Source organism: Mauremys reevesii, linkage group 1 (genome assembly GCF_016161935.1).
Source record: "Mauremys reevesii isolate NIE-2019 linkage group 1, ASM1616193v1, whole genome shotgun sequence".
In the NCBI taxonomy this organism is placed as follows: domain Eukaryota; kingdom Metazoa; phylum Chordata; order Testudines; family Geoemydidae; genus Mauremys; species Mauremys reevesii.
In genome coordinates, this window is record NC_052623.1 from 33671484 (window position 1) to 33692351 (window position 20868).

Genomic DNA, 20868 nt, shown 5'->3' on the forward strand with positions numbered 1-20868 from the left:
CCGGAGCCGCCTGCCACCCTCCCGGGGACCAGCAGAGCGCCCCCCGCGGCATGCCGCCCTAAGCATGTGCTTGGCATGCTGGGGCCTGGAGCCGCCCCTGAACTGAATGTGTCCATAGGGAGGTAAGCCATTGTGTACCATGGAAATCCACTCTTATAAAATGTATCCACTGTGATTGGGGCTGAGGACAAGCTGGTGGGTAGTACTGTGTACTGGCTGTGCACGCTGCCAACCACACATTCAAGATAAGTAAGACAGCTGTGTGAGGCAGATCCCTGAAAAGGGACAGGAAATGTGGGTTGGGAAAGGAACAGGATGACACATCCCTCCCTTACTGTGCTGCACATCCATTTGTCTGATGCAGTCTGTCCATGCCCTGAAAACAACAGGGTTGAAGATCTCTGTGGTAGAGGAAGTAAAAGAACTAATTTCAACAGCCCTGCTAGAGAGTCACTGCTGGCAAGCGTCTGTGTTTGTGACTTTGGCCCTGGAGGACTTTTTAAGAGGCTCTGCCTTTCGAGGACAAAAAATGAGACTGATGTCTGAGAATCTCAGAGAATGAAGGCAGCATCAAAGGAAACTGGAGTGCAAGATGAACATTCTTCTCCCCCAGTTTCTGTTTTGGGGCTGGAGCAGCCAGAGGGGCATTCCTCATGGAAGAGGTCTCCATCCTTTCATGAACAAGGTCACGTTCTGAAGAGTTTTTAAATTAATGTACCTTAAGTCCCTTTGCTTTTTCATTTTTATCAGAAGAGAGGTACAAATGGGACATTTATCCTCCACATATCCCTTGCCCAAACAAATGAGTTCACTTTTGTGCCTATCACACACCGAAGGAACTGAGAGGGAGGTGATGGACATGCTCCCATGTGCCACCTGCTGGTACAGCTGGCAAAAGTCTCTGACTCATGTGCCTACATACACCTACAGTGAAATGTACATGTACACTATCACTCAAATAGGAGAACACAGTCACGTAAAATATTCAAGTCTAGAGGTGGTATAGACAGATGTCTAAACACCTTCAAAAGCAAATACCTTGGGAAGCTATTCTATTAAATATATAACACATGCTTGGATTGGTCAGAGCTCACGTTTGCTTTATCTCTAAAATTATCCAGAAGAGAAGATGGAAATATCTGGGACATGTATTAAGAATGAAGTCAGAGCACCTGCCATTGGCAGCTAGAGGAACATGTAAAAGAAGGCAACTGAAAGAATCCCTCTGAACAGTACCAGAGGATAAAAACTTACAGATTTAGCATAGATGACATCTAAAGCGAGACCCAGGATAGACCAGGATGACAGAGGCTTGTTTATGCCTTAAGTGACATTTGACAGGATGGGAAGGATCAGAATAAAAAAGTTCAGGTTTTTTAATGTCTCTACTTGCATCTAATCATTTGTTTCAAGGTACTTTAACAAAGCAGTAATAAATGAATTTCACAACATCAAGTAGCAAACAGCACCAAAGGCACATACTAAACAACACCCTAAATTATCCCTTTATTAAGTCTGATATTGTGTTCAATGCACATCTACGATGCTCAGATAAGGTATAGCTTGTTTGCTCCAGAAGCAAAAAAAACAAGTATTTATGATTATGTCCAGATTGTTTTTCTGCTTTTATGTACATTCATGTGTGTTCGACTTTTTTGGCAGTAACATTTCAATGACAAAACTGCAGTTCTAATCTGAAAAATGATTAAAGTTAGAAAAGTGCCATTTTTCTGAAGAGATCTGTTCACTACAAGGATTCAAAGTCCTACCCCTTCATTTACTGACAGTTTTACTATATTTTACTATAGTTAGCATCTCAAAGCCCAAAACAGCCAAGAAGAGGGATCTGGGTTCTAGTCCTTTTCCTGAATCGTTATAATTGTTTACCAAGTTCCAGTGGTGATGGAACAATTTTTATAGTGGGGGTGCTAAAAGCCACTGAACAAAAATATAAACCCTGTATATGATAGACGCCAGGGGTGTTGCTACACCCTCAGCACCCATAGTTCCAGCACTCCTGCCAAGTTCCAATTATGTCCATGAAACCCACTGAAGATGAGAAGGTTACACAGGTGTCCTAGAGGGTCTAATCTGACCCAGAAAGTGTTTTACTGGTTGATGATCAGAAGGAAAGAACATAGCTTGATCGCCAAGGGCTTAAGTTTAAAGGGCTGGAAGTTAGACCCCTTATTTGTAAAATGAGCATATTGAAAGGCAGCTGTAAATGAATGGAAGGTGAGACTGTATAATCCAAGTTCATACAGTGAAGTGATTGGTTAATTGTAGCTATGATATTTGCAGCTATGAAGTTTGCTAGTGTAGACACAGCACTGTTATGGCTCTTGCTTCCTACCATAGTTCTCACAGCATCAAGCATCTCTTGGCATTGAAAACTAAATTTAAGAAATTTGTCTGCTCTTGCTTTATTTTGCTTTTAAATCTGATCACTGTACTGGTGTTTTATGGTAAAGCCCCCAGAGGTTCTCCTATGAAGCCTGCTATATAACTGCAGTTTTTATTGATGTTTGCTTGGTCATCTAGCATTGCTTGCACATCTTTACCCAATGTTCAGCAAACTACTGTAAACCATCCAAATTGCTGTTTGAGTAGCATGTTTGAGAGATGCTTTGTTTGCTACTTCTCCACAGATGTTCGGGTGGAAGACTGAGAAACCATGGCACTATTTGAATAGAGGAAACTGATAATGTATGTCCCGGCCAACATACTGTCTCAATAAGTCATCTTCTAAAGTCCACAGCTCTGTAAAAACTACTGCTGAGTGAATACATACTGTCACATTATAAATCACAACCCCCATCATCTAACTTGTGGCGGTCACTGGAAAATTCTTCAATGTATCTTTCATTTGCTGAGTGCTGCATAAAGCCAAATTCTATTTGGAGACAGGAAAACATGGCAGGAGCTGGTGTGTTTTCTAACTGTCTTTTAGAAGGCCTTTTATGACAATTACGTCGATTAATTTAAGACTGTGTAGGAACCCTTTAAAAAAATAAATGAAGAACTCCTCAAAATACAAGGAAAGAAGGGAACCTCTAATCTCTGTCATTAAAAATGGGATGTTATACAAACCAGTTCAATTTTACAGTACCTCCCACAGCCAGCTTTCTGCTTATAAACACCCTGCTCCTTTTGGAAAACATCTCTGAATTACTGAGCTTGGTGTTCCAAGCATGTCAAATATTTTATTAATTGCCTACTGGCTGGATCTTACTCCATGTGCGGTGTACTTTTATCTTCTTTTGTACTAGCCACAGAAGTGATCATGATTTGGTTCAAAATCAGTCTTGCATAGTTGGTACTTAATACAAATTAACCCATTCTCTCCCAATGTTCAAGTATGTCAAATGCTCTCTTCCCTACTCTTGCTGGATAACTCCTTGGAGGCCTCAGATGTGAACTGAGGGTCCCTCAGCCTTTGACTCAAGAATTAAGGTGTTGAACTTTTAACAAAGGCATATTTTCTTCCAATAGCCTCAGGTATTAAAATTAAATAGGTGTTAAAGATGGAAAACCAGTTTTAAACAGTTCGAATGCAAATCACTCATCTCATCAATTTTTTCAGCCCTTCCCACCAATTAACTTTATTTTAAAGTTTGTAATCAACATTTGCTAATAAAATAAAGTGAGTAGTAGAATTACATAAGAATCCAAAATGGCAGCCAAAACAGCATGATTAAAGAAGTTTTGAGGAAAAAATAAAACTGGAGACAAATACGTCTATAACCTAGTTTGTTTCAAGTGTTTTGGCAGATTCAGTCTTTGCTATTATGGGGTGGGAGATTATTAATTTAAATCTAACTTATTTTAAAGGAGATGTACACCCAATTTGCTGTTTCAATGCATCTCTTTCCACAAAGACTTAACATTTCCACTCAGGCATCACATCACTTACAAGAATTGATATAAAAAAAAAGTATATGGTTGCAGATTAACCTACATTAAATTGACTTAAAACTGGTGGCTGGACAGATATCCAGCTACCACGAGGTGTCTTATTCCTTGTACTACTACTAGAAAGGGAGTTGAGGAGGAAAAAATAGAATGGGGGAGTAAATTAAGTTCAGTAACTTGGCTCCCCTCACTGATGAATGTAGTCAGTACTGCAGATAAGCATCACTAGTAGAAGTTAGAACCACAGCTAAGTTTGAAAAGCAAATCTCAGTTACCTTGTCTACAGCCAGAATTGGAAGTTGTGACGATTTGGAGGTTACCCTGTAATAATTTATTGACAATGTGTTAGCCTGTTATACTGAGAGATTTTCTGGATGACTATATTGGTTTAACTCATTGGGGGGTTGCTCTGGAATACAGTCAGAAACAAAGAGATGGCTCCAGATAGCCACCCATCAACTGAGAGACTTGGGAGTCTTTCAGGGACAATAACAGAACTGTTAGCCTTGATAATTCTTACTCTGTCTCCATCCAACCTACAAAAATGGTTCTCACTTGGAATGACCAATGATCTTCCAAAAACAGGAAAACAAAAACATTCTGGCAGGATTTAAAGGGACACCTGAATGCCATCTGTTCTGGTGAACCAGACAGACACAGGGACCCACTGGGAGGGAGGCATGGAGGGAAGAAGGGGGTGCTCAAAGAAGTTAGGATTCCAGGCACATGCAGACGGTTTTAAAATCCTTTCCTCCCCTCCCCCCCAAAAAGTTTTGTTCATATACTGCTAAACAAACAATACTTTGATTTTCAGACCTTTTTGGTCACTATGCACCTCTGGTCACAGATTCCTGACAAGATGACTCTTCGGGCTTGTCTACGCTGGCAATTTACGGTGCTGCAGCTTTCTCGCTCTGGGGTGTGAAAAAAACCACATCCCTGAGCGCAGCAAGTTTCAATGCTGTAAAGAGCCAGTGTAAACAATGCACCAGTGCTGGGACCCATGCTCACAGCACTGGTAGTGATGCCTCTCGTGGAGGTGGGTTTTTTAGAGCGCTGGGAGACCTCTCTCCCAGAACTTTGCCCCGACTATTCAAGGCACGTTAAAGCGTTGCCAGTTTAGACTAGCCCTTAGGTGCCCCAACGCAAGCACAAGGCCTAACACTGGAGGTGGTAAATTCAGAGACCAGAAAGGGGACAGAGGTGCAGTAGCCCTGTAACTATGACCAGAGTACGCTGCAAATAAAGAAAAGTGGCCTACACAAATCTTCCCAATCAGGTTTAATTTTACATAGCTGTTGTGTATGTAACAATTTTAAAGTCAACTTGACTTAAGAGTTAAACACTATTGGTTTATATTAAAAATAGGTTTGCCCCAGTTTTCAGCCTCTAAATTAGGTATCAGAATAGTCTAGCAATTGTTCAGTAGAATAAGAAAATCCAGATGCTGTCTTTCAGAGATCAGGGCTTTTACTCTGGCCAGTTAGCAGGTATTTGCATGTTTGATGCACAGTTGATTGCAAGACATGAATTTATTGTAGTAAAGCATCATGTTAAGTGTTCTTTCAAACTGGATGAGAGCCAACTATTTTGACTGTGTGGGATCCTGGTTTCATTAGAGATCTACATAAAATTTCTAAATTCAAGAGCAACGTACTATTTCTCTGATCAAGAAAGGAGGGGATTTACAAACTGAAAAGTATTTCAAACAAATCTGAGGGAATGATTTTATTAAAAGCTTTTTCATTTAAAAGGCATAACTATATTAAAACAGATTTAGAACCATATGTTTAAGAAACTCTTCAAATATATTAATTAGTAAAAGAGGGAATATATTAAGAGTATGAAATCTTAAACATATTTACAAGTATACACTGTTAAATTGGGTCTGGTTCAGTATTCTGTATGGGTGATTTCATATTTAATCATTTCCAACTGCTAAATTCATACAAACAAGAGAGAGAATACATATGACTTTCAGTTCTATTTGTTGATCTTCAGTTAAAGTGACTGCAATGTAGTCACAGCACAGACACAAGACACAGGTCGGTAGTCCTTTAAAAAAAAAAAATGTTTTAGGTCAAGACAGTATTTCCTTCCTCAATCATGAACACTATTTTTTTGGCTGGTGGACAACTCTATAGATTATAGTTTTTAATTTCTAAATTATTTAATGTGACTATGTGTGTGTGAAAACATTAGGTAGTTGAGTAATCTTCATGTCCACTGCTCCTTAGTGAGCATTAAACTTTAGGGTTTATACTAATTGGACTTTACTGGTGTGAAATATAAAGGTGAACCGAGTTCTTTTGAAACATTCTAAGAATGGCACAATTATATTTAATAATTTTGATTTGAAGTGCACTAATGAAAATATACATTGTGCTTATGAATGTTTAACTCAATCAATTATGAAAATCCTGAATTTTAAAAAGAATTATAAGTCAGTTCCCTATGGAAATTTTCTGCCTCTCAAAAGATAATCTAAAGAGCTATTCTATCCCTCATAACTTTTAGTCACAAGTCTGAATTTCTCCTGGCCTTTGTACTTAAAGACAGCATAGGTTTTTTTTGTTTTTACATTTACAAGAATTGTTGGTCTAAACCTATCAGTGGTCAATGGACAAATGGTAGCCTGCAGAGCACTTTGTTATGGTACACTGGGAGCTTGAAGGACATAAGACACAGGGCAGGTCTACACTACAAAATTTACAATGGTGCAGCTATGCCGCTGTTGCGCTTCTGGTGAAGATGCTCTAAGCCGACAGGAGAGTGCACTCTATCAGCTTAACTCCATATCCACAAGAGGCGGCAGCTATGTTGGAGGAAGCAGCTCACCCGCTGACATAGTGCCATCTACACTGGCACTTAGGCTGGTATAACTACATCTTTCAGGGGTGTGAATTATTGACACCGCTGAGCAACAGTTATATTGAAGTAATTTTTTAGCGTAGACCAGGCCACAGGCTTTTCTGCTAGTTTCCAACTAAAGCACAGTAAGAGAAGTTAGAAATACATTAAGTACTTCCCAAATGTTATCTTTCCACATAATCATTTGCTGTAGCAGCCCTAGGACACTCTGCTCAGGGAACCCAAAACCTAAGCTACTGTGTTACCTCTCTGCCTCAGCAAGGGAGAGGTTTGCTAGAGTTTAGACTGTATGTCAGGTTCCTGCCACACCAGTCTGTCTGCCTCATCAGCAAACTCCTTGAGACTGTACCAGTCTAAACCTTGCTGTCTGTAACACTCAGTGAACCCCAGTTCTAGAGTTGCCCAGAAACGTCTCTGCAGCAACTAGTTCCTCTCACTGGACATTCTCAGAATTAGGTTCACTACCTCCAAAGAGGCAGCACACACACCAGCCTGTTGGCCCGCCGTGGACACACTATCCTAAACACAGCACAGAGATGGTTTATAGTAAAACTAAGAATAAGTTTTTGAATAAATAACAGATTTAAGTGATACTAAGCAGAGGTAACAAACAGAAAAAGGTAACAACCAAAACAAAAATAAAATACACTTCCTAGTGTCTAATACTTAACTTTAGCAAGCCACAATCTGTATCTAAATAGCCTCCTCACATCAAGGCAGCAGCATCTCTAGCTCTTCTGGTAGGAGGATCCAATGGTCACAGAATCAGAGGGTCCTGTCCCCTCTGTCCTTTAAGTGACGATTAACTAGAACATCTCTTTGTTCCCCTTATACATTTCCCAAAGTCCATTATCTTTGCCTCAAGATCCCGTGGGGGTTCAGACTCCAGTGTCTCTTGCTGTACTCACCAAGCTGTTGCCTCTGCCACTTGACTTGATTGCTTTGTTTTACCTTACATGTAAGTGTACCTTCATTATCTATGGCTTACAAAGCTTGACTCAGATAGGCAAATCTACATTCCTTTGTGTAAGAAAACTTATTCATGAAGTCTGCCCCCAAAACATACTTTAGGAACATATTTCTAGCACACTCAATTACTCTTTACACGCCACCCATACATACATCACAGAGTTATTTAGGACCAGTGTGTCACCAGTTTTTGTATGGTACCTTATATAATACATATAGTACAATAATACTGTACACAATAAGTTGGTTCCACAGATTGTATTCTTTAGTGATGCTTATTCTTTAGTGATTGTCTTGAGTATCTGGACCCTGTGTGTCCTAAGTCCACAGGGACATTATGTGATTAAAAACAGGAGTAGTAGTACAAATGGAAGATGTTTCAGAAAGCACTCTTAGGATGAGGTCCACATTATGAAGAAGTTTGAAACCCTGTTTTAGACTGTGCTTTAAGGATACTTTGTAATTTTATTCTCTTTTCATTTTGAAGGTATGTTTAAAGTATTCTTTAACTACAATATTCAGATACAGTTCTCTTTACACCTCTCCAGATTTGTTTAAAAAAATTATTTTGTTTGACACAGATCTCATGGAATGGTGAAAATGTATGTTTCTTTTTTGTTAGTACAGTGCAAACAAAATACACAAGCTACATTTTATACTTCCAACAGTTCAGACAGTAATAACTTATGTCCTCATGCAAAAGTTGTACCACTGTAAATACACAGGTACAATGGTAAAATGATACAACCCCCACCCCACACTGTAGATACAATTATACTGGTATAGAAGTATTTAAACCAGTACAGCTTATTCCCCTTCCCACACAGGAATAAGCTAACTGCATCTAGACTAGAGGTTGTACAAGTACAACTATCAGGTTTCTTTCTTTTTTAAATAAAGTTACACTCTTAAGTGAGTTATACCACTACAACATTTGCATGCAGAACAGGCCTGTTTTATATATTGAGAAACTAAGTATCTGAAGAACTCAAACAATTATGGAACTGGAATATTTCACAAAATAAACTAAGTGACAAAAAAAATTATAAGTAAGATTTTAAAGACATGAAGTCTTCTTTCAGGCCAGAGAGTGGCAAATTCTTATTAGACAAAAAGATTATTATTTGCTTTGCGTGTGCATCAAGTGAAGAAGCATGTGATACCAGTAACTCATTTTCTAGTGGGATAAAGATAAGAGACATTAGTGTTTCAATCAAACAAAATCTCCCCCAAAGGGGTCCTCCAATTTCAGTAAACTATGAATTAGAGAAAATGTGAATAAATAAAAATCTCCTGAGTTTGAGCAAAAATAAAGGAAGCTGTTAACCCGATAGTTCTGCAGTAGCTTAACTATGCAGCATTACAGGCTAAAGACCTTGCCTACATTGGCAATCTGCCCCAAATCTAGCAACCGAATAGCCGGTCACCAACACAGCTACACTCGTTCACAAGATAAAATCAGCATGGAAGTTCCATTGATGCTAGTCAGACTACTAGCAGAGTTTCTGCACAGATCACAGCTTCCTCATCTGCACTTGGGGTCTGCACCAGGGCAGTTACATTGGTGTCTTGACACTGACTGCTAGAACGAGGGTAAATTTCTGATGTAAACAAGGCCTACAGCATAGATTTTCTTCTTAGAAAGCCTTCAGTCTGCACCAGTCATGATCAGTGAAACTTGACTGGGTGGGACTAAGGGTATGTCTTCACTACCCGCCGTATCGGCGGGTAGCAATCGATTTCTCGGGGATCGATACATCGCATCTCATCTAGACGCGATATATCGATCCCCGAACGCGCTCATGTCGACTCCGTAACACCACCAACGCGAACGGCGGTAGCGGAGTCGACATGGGGAGCCGCGGACGTCAATCCTGCGCCGTGAGGATGGTAAGTAATTCAATTTAAGATACTTCGACTTCAGCTACGTTATTCACGTAGCTGAAGTTGCGTATCTTATATCGATTTTCCCCCGTAGTGTAGACCTGCCCAAAGTTCTAAATAAACACTTATGTACAGTATCACTTAAATTAATTTCAATTAAGCATATCGAAATATTGCAACTCAGTATCAATAATTGCTTCTACTAAGCCTTGACTATTTGGACAGCATGATCCTGGAGAGGTGAAATACTGTGTGGGATCTAACCCAAGTTTACAACTCTTCATTTCCATTAAGAAGCCTATCTCAAACAACTCAGTGGACTGGTGGGTTAAAACAGACATTTAAAGTAAATATTCCTTGAACAGTTTCTTAAAATTAAATTAAAGTATTCCTCCAGTTACCAAATCTCTTGAGGATATGTCAGTAATGATACAAGCATGTGACTTTTGTACAACAGTTTACTTTCCAAATTTTTTACTTTCTTTAGCCATCTATCAAGCAGCTGAACGATAAGCAGCCAGAATTCCACTATTGATTTTTGGACATAACTCAACTTTGGTTGCTATCTACATAGAGAATGAAACCCATAATGGAAATGGGTTTCACTCTTATGTAATTTCTGTTAAATGCTCTACTTAAGATTTGGTGCAGCAGCAAGCCAGCCAATTCGCAACCCCTATTCTGGTCTATTTAGAAGTTCACACGTAATGATCTTGAAGCACTGGGGGGGAGGGGGGGGGGGAAATCCTGCATTCATATGGAATATGGTCTTCAAAACAAACACATGCCCACTTTGGATAGATTTAGTTTAAAAATGGATCTTTAAAATGATGATTTTTGAACATGGCATCCCATGTTACCACCAATACTACTAGTGCAAATGTCCAGGGTAAAGTGCCAAAAAGTCCTTTATCTGGTGATGAATTTTAATAGGGAAAGCTAATTTTTGTTAAGAACATTACCATATTTTCCGGTGTATAAGGCGACTGGGCGTATAAGACAACCCCCTAATTTTACAGTTAAAACATAGGTTTTGGCCTATACTCGCCGTATAAGACGACCCCCCCTTCCGAGGGGGGGAGCCCAGAGCCTTTTAAATCCCAGCCGCGGCCGGGAATCAGAGGGCTCTGGGCTGCCCGCTGCGGCGGGGAGCCCAGAGCCTTTTAAACCCCAGCCGCGGCCGGGAATCAGAGGGCTCTGGGCTGCCCGCTGTTTATACCCGGCGTATAAGACGACCCCCGATTTTTGGGGGTTGTTTTTTAGTATAGAAAGTCGTCTTATACGCCGGAAAATACGGTAGTTACTTTTCTAGCATGTTTAAAATATTGGCTTACAGTTAACTATCCAACAACAAAAAAATCCATTTGTGGATAATGCCTCTGTTCTTGTAACAGTTCCACACAATATTGCAGTTATATCTGCATAGCTTTTCTGCAAACTCTACCTAAGGTGGCGTATGCCACCAGGCTCTACTGCGGAGGAAACACCAGTAAAGAGATTTTGGAATGGATAAGATTACAGATGCAGATTAGGAGAATAAAATAAAAATCACCATTTAGGTCCCTACTGTGATGGTTAAGAAGTCATAGCACTAAACTTTCTTCCTCCTACAATTTGAGCTTCTTTTTCTGATGGGCAGGACTGTAGTAACGACAGACTTACCCACCCACAGAAAACCAGATATTCAGCCCCAGAGAGTGAACTATGGTGTGTTACAATCGTTAATTGCCCTATTATCCACAGTAGACATGAGACACAGACAATAAATGCACAACCCAAACCACCTCACTTAGCAAGATCAGGGTAGAATGGAGAATTCAGTGACTATTCTCTCTTCCTCCAACTTCCCAAGCCTGTGGAAATGAATATCCAAATAAAGAGCAGTATTTGTGACCTCTCTCCAAAATGGAAAGGAGAAACTTAATACTTAACTTCCAACGGACTTTTCTTTTGCAGCTCTCAAAGCACATTCTCACAGTAAACAAACATTAGCTCTGTTCTACAGATAAACAAATCGGGGAATTTCTCTCTCAAATTCCCCGGTCATAGTAAAACTAATTAGCATTGCAAAGAACAAAACCCAGGTCTCCTAACTCAGTCTGGTGAGTTAGGAGAACATACCAATAATCTGTTGAGTACTGGAACATAACTATTACTCCTGTTAGTAGTAAGTGATAAAACAGTAGGTAAAATACTTGAAACAGTTAATATGGCCCAGTGAACAATCTAGAGGCCTCCTATGAAAAAAACCCTCCTGCCCACCTGTATTTTCTTGCTTCCCTATAATTCAGGCGGTGAGACTGGTGAGAACATAAGAACAGCCACACTGTGTCAGAACAATGACCCATCTAGTTCAGTATCCTGTGGGCCGAGGGACATACTGGCCGCCGCTTCCAGCAGCTCCCATTGGCCCGGAGCAGTGAACCGTGGCCAGTGGGAGCCACGATCGGTAAACAAACCGGCCCAGTCCACCAGGGGCTTTCCCTACACAAGCGGCGACCCCAGTTTGAGAAACACTGGCTTAGGACTTAACTATCTTGAGTAATTTTGTACTGTCTGCAAATTTTGCCACCTCATTGTTTCAGATCATTTATGAATACACTGAACTGCATAGGTCCCAGTGCAGATCCTTGGAGGACATTATTTACCTCTTTCCATTATGAAAATCTACCATTTATTCCTACCCCGTGTTTTCTATCTTTTCCTGGTACTGACCAGTTACTTATCCATCAGAGGACCTTTCCTCTTCTCCTGGGACTGCTTACTTTGCTTAACAGCCTTCGTGAGGGACCCTGTCAAAGGCTTTCTGAAATTCCAAGTAACACTATATCCACTGGATCACTCTTATCGACATGCTTGTTGACACCCTCAAAGAATTCTAATATAGATTGGTGATGATTTCCCTTTATAAAAGCCACGTTGACTTTTCTAATACATCATGTTCATCTATGTGTCTTATAATTCTGTTCTTTACTACAATTTCAAACAATATGCCGGGTACTGAAATTAGGCTTATTGGCCTATATTTGCCAGGATCATCTCTGAAGCCTTTTTAAAATTGATGTTATAGTAAATACCTTTCAGCCATTTGGTACAGAGGCTGAATTCATTTAGCTTCTCTGCAACAGCCTTGCCTTCTTTGAGTGATCGTTTAGCACCTCAATCATCCAGTGGCCCCACTGACTGTCGGGCATGCTTCTCGCTTCTGATGTATTTATATTTTTTGCTGTTAGTTTGTGTGCTAGTAGTTCTTCTAACTCTCTCTTGGCTTATTTTACTTTTCACGTGACTTGCCAGAGTTCATGCTCTATTGTTTCTATTTCCCTCACTAGGATTTGATTTCAAGTTCTAAAGGTGCCTCTAACCACCTCTTTTATTCTGCTGTTTAGACATGATGCATTGTTTTGGTCCTCTTACTGTTTTTAGGATACACATTTAATTTGAGCCTCTATCATGGTGTTTTTAAATAGACTTCATGAAGTTTGCAGGTATTTCACCTTGTGACTTATTTTTAATTTCTGTTTAACTAGCTTCTTCATTTTTGGGTAGCTCCCATTTTTGAAGTTAAATGCTACTGAGGTGGGTTTCTTTGACATTTTCCGCCACCTACAAGGATGTTAAATTTACATTATTGTCGTTATTACCAAGCAGTTCAGCTATATTCACCTCTTGGACCAGAGCCTATGGTCCATTTAAGACTAAATTAAGAATTGCCTCTCCCCTTGTAGGCTCCAGGACTAGCAGCTCCAAGTAGTAGTCACTTGTGGTGTCTAGAAATTTTATCTCTGCATCCCTTCCTGAGGTGACATATACCCACTCAATATGCAGATAGTTGGAATCCTCCATTATTATTCGGTTTTCTGTTTTTGAAGCCTCTCTAATATCCCTAAGCATTTCACAATCACTGCCAACCACCTGATCAGAATGGTGACAGTATATTTCTACTGCTATACTCTTATTATTCAAGCATGTAATTTCTACCCAGAGACTTTATGGTATAGTTTGATTCATTTAAGATTTTTATTTTATTTGATTATTCTCTCTTTCACAAATAGTGCCACTTCCCCACCAGCATGAACTACTCTGTCATTCCTGCACCATGGCATTACCGTGTCCCATTGATTATTCTCATTCCACCAAGTTTCAGTGATGCCTATTATATTAATATCCTCATTTAATGCCAGGCACTCTAGTTCACCCATCTTACCACAGTATTTAGACTTCTACAGTTATTAGAACTTATACACTGTCAATATTCAGTTGCTTGTCTTCATGTGTTAGATTTAAATGGGATTCTTATGTTTGACTATTCCTCACTAGCTCCTATCTGTACTTTGCCAACTTCTTTCCTACCCATTTTAATAAATTCATCCCTAAGGGATGTCTCCACCTCAACTGTGTGCCCCTCCACACCTCACAGCTATCTCCATGCCCTTAGTTTAAAAAATTCTCTATAACCTTTTAATTTTACATGCCAGCAGTCTAGTTCCATTTTGGTTTTAGCTGGAGCCCATCCTTCCTGTTTAGGCTCCTCCCTTCCCAAAAGTCTTCCCCAGTTCCTAATAAACCAAAAACTCTCTTCTCTACACCATTGTCTCAACTGTGAATTAAAACCCTTCAGTTCTGCCTGTCTTTCTGGCCCTGTGCATGGAACTGGAAGCATTTCAGAGACTGCTAGCATGGAGGTCCTGGACTTTACTCTCTACTCTTACCTGGCAGCCTAAATTTGGCCTTCAGGTCCTTTCCCCTACCTTTCCTTGTATTATTGGTACCTACATGTACCATAGCCCCCGGCTCCTCCCCAGCACTGCATACAAGTCTATCTAGACGTCTCTCGAGATCTGCAACCTTCACATCCAGCAGGCAATTAACTATGTGGCTCCGTTGGCCATCACAAACCCAACTATTTATATTTCTAATAATCAAATCCCTTGAGTTACTTGCTCCTGGTAGTAACTGGGGCTCCCTCCCTAGGAGGGGTATCCGCAGAGCAAGGATACCATGACATCACCTGGAAGGAGGTTCCCAGCTATGGGGCTGTTGATGTTCTCCATCCCCAAGACTTTCATTCTCCCAACAGCACAAAATGTCAGACTGAAGTGGGAACACTACTGAAACCCTGAAAGTCTCCTCAATGTAGTTTTTTGTCCCCCTTACCTCCTCCAGTTCATCCACTCTAGCCTCTAGAGCCTATACTGCATCTGAGGGCTATGAGCTGCTTGTATCAACTGCACACATACAATATCTGCCCGCAAGGCAAGTCATTGTTCATGCTGCATTCAGTGCAATAAACTGGATACCCCCACTTTGCTGCTGGACTTCTGCCTGCATTATTTTTGCTCTTGCAGGGTTTTTTTTATTTTTTGGTTTGAGCTTGTTTGTTTTTGTGGGGAGAGGGTGTTATTGACCTAAATTTAGAGTACGTTTGTTAGGTGCGGGGAATCCAATACATTTCTTTTCTAGCCATTCTTGTAGTTAGGTTATACTACTTAGCCTCCCCCAGGCCACTGAACTCTCACTGCAGCCGAACTCTCCCTACATTAGTAGCCCTCTCACTCCCTCTGTATTGTCTGTTGTAGCTGAATTTTGCCCCAGAAGACAACATGTTCTTCTCTTCATTGCAAGATTATGACATGTCAGTAGAGGATATTTTCTGCTCAGACCACCAATAAAAATTTAATTGTTCCATTTTCTAACTTCCAACAATTGAGATTAGAAAAAACAAAAAAAATACATTTACTCATGGGTATCATAGGCTGGAGGAGGCTGAGTCTCCCCAAACAGCCCAGCATGGCCCCACCCACCCAGTGCTCTGGGGCTGGTGACGCTCAAGCGGCCCAGGGCTGGGGGTCTGGCAGCCACAGTGGGGGTGCTCTGGTCTCTGGTGGGGAGGGATGGAAGGGGAGGATGAGAGGCAGGGGTCTTGGGCAGAAGGGGAGGGGCCAGGGGCTAGCCTCCCCCAGTGGCCAGTTCACCTGACACCCATGTTTTTACTCCACTTTTTTGGAATAAGTGGAAGAACACAGGAGTGTTCAATATCGGTGTACATGAGAATCTCCTGCTGAGAACAATAATACTCTGATACCACAGAGCAAAGCCAATAATTAAACAAGGAAAGAGTACAATTATCCAAATGGGTTGCAGTATGGAAAGATACAGAGCCGTGCAGTCAGAAAAGTATCAAAGACCATTCTCGTCTTTTCACTTCAGTTATTAGAAGAAAGGAGTCGCTGCTTGCTGTGTACAATTTTGTAAACGTTTCCAAAAAACACTAAGAAATTTGATGTAATAAAATGATTTTTGCCTAAAACCAGAAATATGGTGCCAGCAAGCCAGGCGTATACCACAGGAAAAGAAACTATGGCAGGTGGAAATATTGCCAACTCTAACTGTTCAAACATCATGCCTCAGACCCTCAAAAATCATGAGATTTTTTAAAAGATGTTATAAATTGGCATTCTATTAAATTTGCTTTCTAGTTTTTGAGCCTTCAGGGTTCACATTTCCAATCTTTTCTTTGCAATCATATGTGCTAGAATTTTTTTTTTTAAATGAAAGCTAAAATTCTCATACTAAAAAGACTTTGGGGGCTGGGCTTCTAAGACAAACACTAAATATCACAAGTTTTGTGATAAAACCATGAGTTGGCAACACTATTCATATTTTCATGTGAAGGTGTGTTAATTCATTCTGAGAGCTCCTAAAAAAAAAAAAGTCACATCAGAGATTTCAGCAGGTGACTAATTTTAAGAGACCATAAAATGGAAGAGCTGTGATATAGCTCAAAAAAGAGAAGTGAGACATCATGACCACTAGGAAGAGTGGTGCGCACATAGGAAGTATACAAGATCATCTGAAGTCTTAAAAAATTAAGTGTAACATTGTAAAATGAAGAGATCCATTCATGACACTAGTACTTTGACTACTAGGTCCCTAAAGAAAAATCACACTGTATAATTCCTTGACAATAAACAAGGCAGTGTGTGGTCTGGCAGGTGCTTCCCACTTCCCAGCCTGGTTCAGCCTACTCTGAAAGACAGTCAAATCCAACTGGCTGTACTACTGTGGCATTTCCTTAACTTAGCTGGATGACATTCCTGAAAATCCACTTAAATTCTACAAAGCAAATATCAGCATTTCCACCTACCTCTGCTACTCAAGTGGCATGTATTACCTCACCTTTAGTCTGCAGCAACAAAACTAGCTTGCTAGATCCCTATAGCAAGACTGTATTTTTTATTTATTTATGCTAACCTTTCTACAATGGGCTCTCCCATAATGAAAAAAACATTCACTTTCCCCAGAGATTGAAAACCTCTTTAAAAAAGGCATAACTTTGATTAATCCAAAATAAACAGACTATGCACTCTAAATCTAGTTTTTCTCCATTTACATCTTTCAATATAAGATACTCCAATTCACCCAAAGGAGTTTAAATTCAGTTTGTCTGTTCTGAATTTAATTGTAAGCTGAAAGGCTTGTTTTCCCTCACTGCCATATCAGCCCATCCACCAATAGTTGTTGCTAAAACTATACTTTAGCAATTTAAAATACAGACTCAAATAGATGAGAGTAGGAACAGATTCAGAAAGTTTTATGAGCAGTTATTTTTCCAACACATTGTCATGTTAGCTTTAAAAGATTATTGTCATAAGACAAGGTGAAGCAACAATCATCTTCTGGATCTCAATGTATATCCTAAAATGCCATGATCAAAGTTTGCATCTCATTTACAGCAGAGAAGAATACTGTATTTTCTATTTGTAAATTATCTAATGTAGTGCAAAAGGTTAAAGTTTACACTGACTTTATTACACCAAACATATTAAATGCTTACAGTGCAAATGAGACAAGCTTTATATTGCTATCAAGTATCAGAGGAGTAGCCGTGTTAGTCTGTATCCACAAAAACTATGAAGAGTCCGGTGGCACCTTAAAGACTAACAGATTTATTTGGGCATAAGCTTTTGTGGGTAAAAAAACCCACCTACGAAAGCTTATGCCCAAATAAATCTATTAGTCTTTAAGGTGCCACCTGACTCTTATGTTTGTTGGCTAGCCTGAAGGCCAGAGACCATAACATCACACCCAATTCAATCACAAAATATCCAAGTCACTTGCTCTTAATTTCAATAACTGCCACTGGAATTATGAATCCTCCAGCAAGAGTAGCACAGTCCACCAGCAGGGTATTCATAAGGCAGGCCAGCAAAGAGAGCTGCTCATGTCCACTTAACCAACTAGGTTCCTATGCAGTGCCCAGCACCCTGATACCCAAGAATGCCACCATTATTCTCTATAATTTACTTGCATAGCAACATTTCATCAGAGGATATGCTGGTAAATAAATAATCATTCATAATCATTACTAGGAAAGTAATGCATGTTACAGGCTAGCAGAAAGTATATTATAGCCACAGTTGCTAGTATTAAAAGGCATAAAACAAAAGACCTACTCACCGGTTTGAGACTATGGCTTTAAGAAATTTCAGATAAATTTAATTTTAGAAATACAAGGATTGCCAAACACCAGTTTATTAGTCAACAAAAAATGTGTTTATTTGACAAGAACAAAGCAAGTTCTCCTCCCCACTCTTTACATAGACCAATTTGACACCAATTAATTTGTTAAGCCAATCTTTTAAACATGTCAAGTCTCACAGAGAGAGCTTCAGGCTTTTAACTTCTCAGAAGTTTTCCTTTAAGTGTTTGTTTTCCTCAAAACAATTAATTAGCAAGTTAAAGTTTGGCCCTGCAGTGAAATAGTTAACATTAGACTGCAATGATATGCACTTCTCTGATCCATTACATTTCTCACAAGCTGCACTACGATGAGCTGAGTACCAAGTATCAACTGTAATACGATATAAGAGTTTATGGGGAAAATAACTGCACATACCAATTGTACACATTTAATAAGAGTTTGTTTCCCTTAAAATATTCTATAAACATGATTAAGACACACCCCCTCTCTCACGCATTTTAAATATGCTTCTCCCCCTCCCTCTACACACCTCTTTTCCAAAAACCAACCCCTTTACAAAAAAAAAAAAAACCAGCAGCCCACTGCAGCAAAAAGAGGCTTGAAAAACAACTTTGATTGGCACTTGGCCTGACCCACAGAGGAAGAAAAACAGTTTTTGGACAAAGAGCGCAAATATTTGAGCTCACTGACTTACATGCTTTCTTAATATTTACAAGAACAACCCTGGTGCAAAATGTATTTAGAGAGCTCGACAAGAAAAAAAAATTGCATTTTTCTCAGTCTTCCAGTCCTGATGCATTTGCACAGCTCAGCAATTTTAATTCATTTGCACTGGACAAACAAAAAGCACCTTAACTAATGTTCCCAATTAATCAGATGTTGAGAGGAGGTAGTAAAGGATTAGAATATTCGCAAAGGACATTCTGATCAGGGGACCTGTTAATAATCAGCTGATTTTTTTTCAAAAGCTTTACATTTCAGAGAATCAGTCTGAAAATAAGGGTTTTTTTTATAAACTGTATTGATACATTTATTTTTACTAAGCGATATGTGGATAAACTTTCTAACCCCACTCTACGAGAATAAACCAGAGCCAGTGTTTCTGATGATCCACCCCAGTAAACACTTTTGCTGCAAAACATACATACACACACCCAATACCCACGTATATTTTATTTCTCAGGCAGAATCGCTAATAGGAGAAAGGCACTAAAAGGGGTTGGGGGGAGTGCGAACCACGGGAAACTAAGAACCTCACTAATGTGAGATGTGCGTTCACCGGGTAACAGGGACATCAATGGGCCGGGGAACATCACTCACACCGGGGAGAGGCAGATGCAGAGATCAGTGAAAGCAGAACAGAGGGACCTTCGCCAGAGGGCCAGTGTCGGGTGGGAAGGACGATCTGCCCATCCCCTCTTCTCTACCATGCTGGGGCTGGCACCCCGCTCCCATCCTGGGACTATGGCCCGTTCTCCTCATACTCACCCACCTGCCAGCCCCAGCCCCTCCCGGGCCCCCTCGCCTCGCTAAAGTGCCTGGCTACCTCGCTCTTTCCCCTCAGATCTAGTTACCCTCCTCCCCGCCTCCCGTGCGCTGAGGGGCCAGTTCCTTCGCTCCCCGCGCCCGGGTCCCGTCTCCCCCGCCGTCCCCCTCGCACCCCCCAGCGGCCCCCGTGTCCCAGTATCCCGCCTCGCACCCACACCCCTTCGGGTCCCGCCCCCTCGAGCCCCCAGCCTCCCCGCTCCGGCACCGGCCCCACCGGCTCGCAGCCCCCCCCCCCGCGGCCCGGCCCCCTCGAATTCCCAACGGCTCCGCATCCCGGCTCCACCGCCGAGCGCCCCAGCCCCCCGGGTACCTGTCTCAGCACTTTCCGGCAGTTGCTGCAGACCCGGTACTCGCTGGCGGAGGCGGCGCTGCCGATGGAGCCGGCGCTGCCCCGGTTCATGCTGCTCCTCATGGGACGGGGAGCGGGTGCGCCCGGGTCGGAGGAGCTGGCGGGGCTGGTTGCGCTCCGCTCACTGACCCGCTCCTCCGGCCGTCCCCATCCTCCAGCAGCTTCCCCGTCCGCCGCTCCCGGGCAGCCCCTTCCCCCCCGCGCACATCCCTCAGCCCTCCGCCAATCACCGCGCTCCGGACACGCCCACTCTCGCTACTAGCAACCAATAGACAAGCTCGCTCGATGCTGACCAATTGCCAGAACGCTCGCCGGCTCCCGTCTCCGGGCAGCCTCAAGCCGGGGGCGGGGGAAAGGGCGGGGCCGCAGCTCAAGGGGGCGGGGCAGGCTCCTATCTCCGGGCGGTCTTTGGGCCGGGGACACAGGGCCAAAGCACGAGGGCGTGGCTTCTTCCAGCCAATAGCGGGCGACGGTCGAGGATATGCAGATGAGGCAAAGGAGCCCACGCTTACTAAGTGTCAGTCACACACACCCCTTTAAACTCCGGCTGCTGGTGGGATGTGGCTGACTCAAGGAAGAGCCTGCAACATGAAAGAGAGGGAAGAAGGATCGGAGAGAGGGGGAGCTGAAAGGAGGAGGGGAAAGGGAGAAGAGAGGAGGAGAAAGGCCAAGAGAGAGAAAAACAAAGGAAAAGATAGTGCTCATAAACACCCCAGATAGCAAACCACCATTTCCTCATGCAGAAAGGGGGAGGGGGAATCTGAGCCTTGCACCATGCCTGAAAAGCTAGCAACTTCTGAGGCTGTCAGACCCATGGAGGAAGCCAATCCTAGCGTCATGCAGGGCTGTT

At 41.6% G+C, this 20868-nt stretch overlaps 1 protein-coding gene across 2 annotated transcripts in view; it reads right to left on the reverse strand.

Annotated features, from left to right (window-relative positions):
• The window catches only part of SESN3 (sestrin 3), a 65255-nt gene extending 45038 nt beyond the window's left edge, over positions 1-20217 (reverse strand). Inside the window, exon 1 of one of the 2 annotated variants that reach the window (XM_039481876.1) lies at positions 19980-20215. In XM_039481876.1, coding sequence (XP_039337810.1) covers positions 19980-20081 — 102 coding nt within the window. In that variant the 5' untranslated portion in view covers positions 20082-20215. Of the gene's footprint in view, positions 1-19979 lie in introns of both variants that reach the window. The other variant, XM_039481886.1, reaches the window with a different exon arrangement.
• Between the last annotated feature and the right edge of the window lie 651 nt (positions 20218-20868).